At 44.8% G+C, this 5,400-nt stretch overlaps 1 protein-coding gene across 1 annotated transcript; it reads right to left on the reverse strand.

Annotated features, from left to right (window-relative positions):
* Positions 1–3,102: 3,102 nt before the first annotated feature.
* Positions 3,103–3,840, reverse strand: LOC109741417 (uncharacterized). The gene has a single exon (XM_020300504.1). It carries the CDS (start codon positions 3,838–3,840, stop codon positions 3,103–3,105), a length of 738 nt encoding a protein of 245 aa, XP_020156093.1.
* Positions 3,841–5,400: the final 1,560 nt, after the last annotated feature.

Below are 5,400 nucleotides of genomic sequence, written 5' to 3' on the forward strand. Positions count from 1 at the left end.
GTATACATTCTCTCCTGGTTCAAAACTGATCTGTCAGTGCTTTGCATCCTAATAACTCTTCTTTCGGGATTTAGCCAATTGCAATCTGTCTCAGATTTCCTTCACTTGCTTTTTAGCTTCCATCATGAGATCCGTTCCGAAAATGCGGCTATCTCTGATTTGAGACCAATTTAACGGAGTGCAACACTTACGACCATACAGAGCTTCATAGGGTGACATCTTTAGACTAGTCTAGAAACTGTTGTTGTAGGAGAACTCAGCATACGGCAGACAATCTTCCCATTTAGGTCCTTGGGCCAAGGTACATGCTCGAAGCATATCTTCGAGTATTTGGTTTACACGCTCAGTCTGCCTGACTGTCTGAGGATGATAAGCTGTACTGTACTTTAGCGCGGTCCCAAAAGCTTGATGGAGACGTGACCAGAAACCGGAGGTAAAAAGTGACCCTCTGTCGAAAGTTATTGTTCGTGGTACTCCAGGAAGACTGACTATTCTGGAAACATACAATTGTGCGAGCTGATCGGCTCGGTATGTGGTTTTGATGGGAATAAAGTGAGCTACCTTGGTCAATGTGTCCACCACAACCCATACTGCATCATTGCGTCGATGTGTCTTTGGTAGTCCCGTGATAAAATCCATATAGACATCATCCCACTTCCATTGTGGAACGGGCAATAGTTGGAGGAGTCCGGCGGGTTTCTGGTGTTCTGCCTTCACTTTGTTGCATATGTTGCAACAAGCCACAAAATAGGCGATGTCTTTCTTCATCCCATCCCACCAGAATATCTGCCGAAGGTCTTCATACATTTTGGTACCTCCGGGGTGAATGAAATACGAAGATTCGTGTGCTTCTACCAGTATCCTCTTTCTTAAGTCTGCTTGATTTGGTACACAAATCCTTCCGCAGAACCTTAGTGTACCTTGTTGATCCTTAGAGAAATATTGTGTCTGGCCTTCTAACATACGCTTGGCATGTTTTTGTAGCACTGGGTCATCTGACTTGTCTTTGCGAATCTCATCCTCGAGGGTAGGAGTAACTTCCATCACATTAGCAAGACCAGTATCAATAATGACCGGCATGAGTTGAGTAATCTCTTCCTGAAGTTTGGGAGGCAAGGACTCCATCATGGTATTCAGACTAGCAGGCTTCCGGCTGAGTGCATCGGCGACCACGTTGGCCTTACCCGGGTGATAATTAATTCCAAGATCATAATCCTTGACTAACTTAAGCCATCTCCGTTGGCGGAGGTTTAAGTCTGGCTGAGTAAATATGTACTTGAGACTCTTGTGGTCGGTAAATATTTGACACCTTTTACCAATGAGGTAGTGTCTCCAAATTTTTAGAGCATGAACCACCGCGGCCAATTCCAGATTATGGGTAGGATAGTTCCCTTCATGGGGTCGTTGCTGTCGAGATGCATATGCTACCACCTTGCCATCTTGCATAAGTACGCATCCAAGACCTTGTCTGGAAGCGTCACAGTACACATCAAAGCTGCGGTAGGTGTCCGGAAGAGTCAACACAGGTGTTGTTGTCAGTCTGATTTTCAGCTCATTGAAACTTTCCTCATAGTCCTCAGTCCATTCAAATTTCTTATCTTTCTTGAGAAGCTCTATCATTGGCTTGGCAATCTTAGAGAAACCTTCAATGAAACGACGGTAGTACCCGACTAATCCAAGGAAACTCCGGATTTGGGATACTGTCGTGGGTGCCAGCTAATCAAGCATGTCCTTCACCTTACTTGGATCCATGGCTATACCTTCTGCTGACAGCACATGCCCAAGAAATCCAACTTGGTTGAGCCAAAACTCGCATTTGCTAAATTTGGCGTATAGCTGATGGTCACGGAGTCTTTGTCAGACAGCTCTGAGGTGTCCCTTGTGCTCTTCTTCACTTTTTGAGTATATAAGGATATCATCGATGAAGACCACCACAAATTTATCCAAGAAATCCATGAATACTTTGTTGATCATGTGCATGAAGAAAGCAGGGGCATTGGTGAGGCCGAAGGACATAACGGTATATTCATAAAGATCGTATCGGGTAGTGAATGCGGTCTTAGGAATATCTTCCTTTTTGATCTTGAGTTGGTGGTATCCAGTCCTTAAATCAGTTTTGGAGAATACTTTTGCCCCACTGAGTTGATCAAATAAATCGTCAATCCTGGGCAGTGGATATTTTTTTGATGGTGACAACATTCAGCTGACGGTAATCCACACACATACGGAGACTACCATCCTTCTTCTCCACGAATATTGCGGGTGATCCCCATGGGGAAGAGCTTGGACGGAATAAACCTTTCTGGAGCATCCCATCAAGCTGTTTCTTTAACTCCACTAATTCTGACAAAGGAATCCGATAATACTTCTTGTATAACGGTGCGGTCCCGGGCACAAGATCAATTGCAAACTCAAGTTCTCGGTCTGGCGGCATTCCTGGCAATTCCTCTAGGAATACATCGGGAATTCACTAACCACATGAATTAATCCCAATTCTTCAGCTACTGTGGTGAAGACTATTTCTTTCTTGGGTATGCTTCTGCGGGCATAGAATTTTGTAGTCTGCCCTTCCTGACTTGTCAAGGTGACTTCTGTGGTCGCGCAGTTAATGCATACTTGGTATTGGGTTAACCAATCCATTCCCAAAATAATGTCCAACTTGGGAGACTCGATGATTATCAAGGAAGTTGGAAAGCGGACCCCGTTGATCTCAATTTCCAAGGTACAGCAGACCAGATTGCTTCTAAGCAAAGATTCCGGGGATTGTACCAGCATATTCTTTCTCAAAAGCGAACAAGGAAATTTGTTTTGGGCAACAAAACTCCATGAAATAAAAGAGTGGGAAGCCCCAGAGTATAATAAAATTATTGCAGGTATGTTATTAACAGGAAACATACCAATGACGACTTTGGGATCCTCTTGGGCTTCGTCTGCGGAGAGGTGATGAACTTGCCCTTTGATGGTTCGCTTGACAGGGTACGACCCCATATGGTTGACTTGTGGCCTAAATGGAGCATTTGCCTTGCCATTCTTGGGACAGTGTCTGGCATAATGTCCGGTTTTCCCACAACTGAAACAAGAATTGTTGCGCTGGCATTCTTGTCACACCGGGTTGGTTATGACATTCTTGACTTGGGTAGTGGTTTTGTTAACATTCTGCTGCCAATTGGGCTTGTACTCTACTTGAGTGTGCTGCCAAGTACGAGCCTTTTGTACTGGTTGACCATCCTTCCTAGGCTCGAACTTGCGCTTGTGATCATTACGGGTAGTCTTGCTGTCATGTATAAGCTTGTGCTCTCTTTTAGCAATGAGGGCCTTGTTTACCAGAGTTTGGAAGTCTGGGAAATCAAACATACTGAGTGTGCACCGGAGGTGCTGGTTTAATCCTCCAAGAAATCTGTAAATCTTTCTTTGTTCTGCGGCCACATCATAGAGGGAATACCAGGCCAAGTGATTGAACTTATGCAGATACTCACTAACAGACTGGCTGCCTTGGATGAGCGCGAGGAATTCACGCTGCTTGACCATCATAATACCAGCAGGTATATGATATTTGCGAAAATGATCCTTGAATTTTTTCCAAGTGATTTCTTCATCAGCAGGCCACATGCCTTTCGCATCATCCCACCATATAGCGGCAGCTCCTTCGAGATAATGCGTAGCAAACGGATCCTTGTCATCCTCTTCAGTATGAGCAATCTCAAGCTTTTTCTCAATAGTTCGTAACCAATCGTCTGCTTCCAAGGGATCAATAACTTGACTGAAACTGGGAGGCTTGGTTCTCTGAAAATCTGACAGTTTGGAGTGGTGACCGTTTTGATTTCCATTCTGCCCAACCATAGCTTGTACTTTTTAATAATTCAACCAGATCATTATTCCTTCTTTACTCAAACATGCGTAAAATTTGCTCGGTGGAGGGAGGATTTGCCGGTGGAGGCAGTGGTGGATCGTACGGCTCGGGGGAGTGCCCTGACTGTCGTACTGAACGGCGAACAGGGACATCCTCACAAGTGTTACTGCAGCTGCCTCCCCGTGTCATTCTATTATTTGTTTTTCCCAAGATAACGCAACCGAGATGAGCAACATCCAAAATAGTGGGGAAAAGCCAGCGACAAAACCCGAAAGAAAAGAAAACGGAATATCGAAGGAAACACAGCGAATAAGAAAAAGTTCCAACATAATTAAACATAGACTCATAAATGAAAGATAAACGCCATGATAAGTTCGACTACTCTCACACATGAAACGGGACATCATGACTCGTACGACCACATCTGTACATCAACATGACAACTGCGGATACTCGAATGCTCTAGTGCTCTGCTGGTGCTGCCGGGTCCTCTCCTGAAGCGGACTCGGATCCTGAACTGACGACATTAACCGAGACCTCTGGGTTAAGGGTAACATGACGACGCTTCCTCGAGGGCTCTCCCTCCGGGGCAGGTGTAGGATGAGGCTGGAGCATCGGGGCTACGGGGGTAGCAGGAAGGGAAAACCACTCCGTAGGAGCACTAAGGGGAGTCACGGTCGAGGTGCCCGAGCTACTCGGAGGAGTGATGTCTACTACGCAAGCTTCTTCTTGTAGACGTTGTTGGGCCTCCAACTGCAGAGGTTTGTAGGACAGTAGCAAATTTCCCTCAAGTGGATGACCTAAGGTTTATCAATCCGTGGAAGGCGTGATGACCCACAAGTATAGGGGATCTATCGTAGTCCTTTCGATAAGTAAGAGTGTCGAACCCAACGAGGAGCAGAAGGAAATGATAAGCGGTTTTCAGCAAGGTATTCTCTGCAAGCACTGAAATTGTAGGTAACGGATAGTTTTGTGATAAGATAATTTGTAATGAGCAACAAGTAACAAAAGTAAATAAAGTGCAGCAAGGTGGCCCAATCCTTTTTGTAGCAAAGGACAAGCCTGGACAAACTCTTATATAAGGAAAAGCGCTCCCGAGGACACATGGGAATTATCGTCAAGCTAGTTTTCATCACGTTCATATGATTCGCGTTCGGTACTTTGATAATTTGATATGTGGGTGGACTGGTGCTTGGGTGCTGTCCTTACTTGGACAAGCATCCCACTTATGATTAACCTCTATTGCAAGCATCCGCAACTACAACAAAAGTATTAAGGTAAACCTAACCATAGCATGAAACATATGGATCCAAATCAGCCCCTTACGAAGCAACGCATAAACTAGGGTTTAAGCTTCTATCACTATAGCAACCCATCATCTACTAATTACTTCCCAATGCCTTCCTCTAGGCCCAAATAATGGTGAAGTGTCATGTAGTCGACGTTCACATAACACAACTAGAGGATAGACAACATACATCTCATCAAAATATCGAACGAATACCAAATTCACATGACTACTAATAGCAAGACTTCTCCCATGTCCTCAG

Source organism: Aegilops tauschii, chromosome 5, assembly GCF_002575655.3.
Source record: "Aegilops tauschii subsp. strangulata cultivar AL8/78 chromosome 5, Aet v6.0, whole genome shotgun sequence".
Classification (NCBI taxonomy): Eukaryota; Viridiplantae; Streptophyta; class Magnoliopsida; order Poales; family Poaceae; genus Aegilops; species Aegilops tauschii.

What these genes read in the sequence shown, in the direction of transcription:
- LOC109741417 (XM_020300504.1), bottom strand. Translation starts at nt 3,840, where the DNA reads ATGGTTGGGCAGAATGGAAATCAAAACGGTCACCACTCCAAACTGTCA.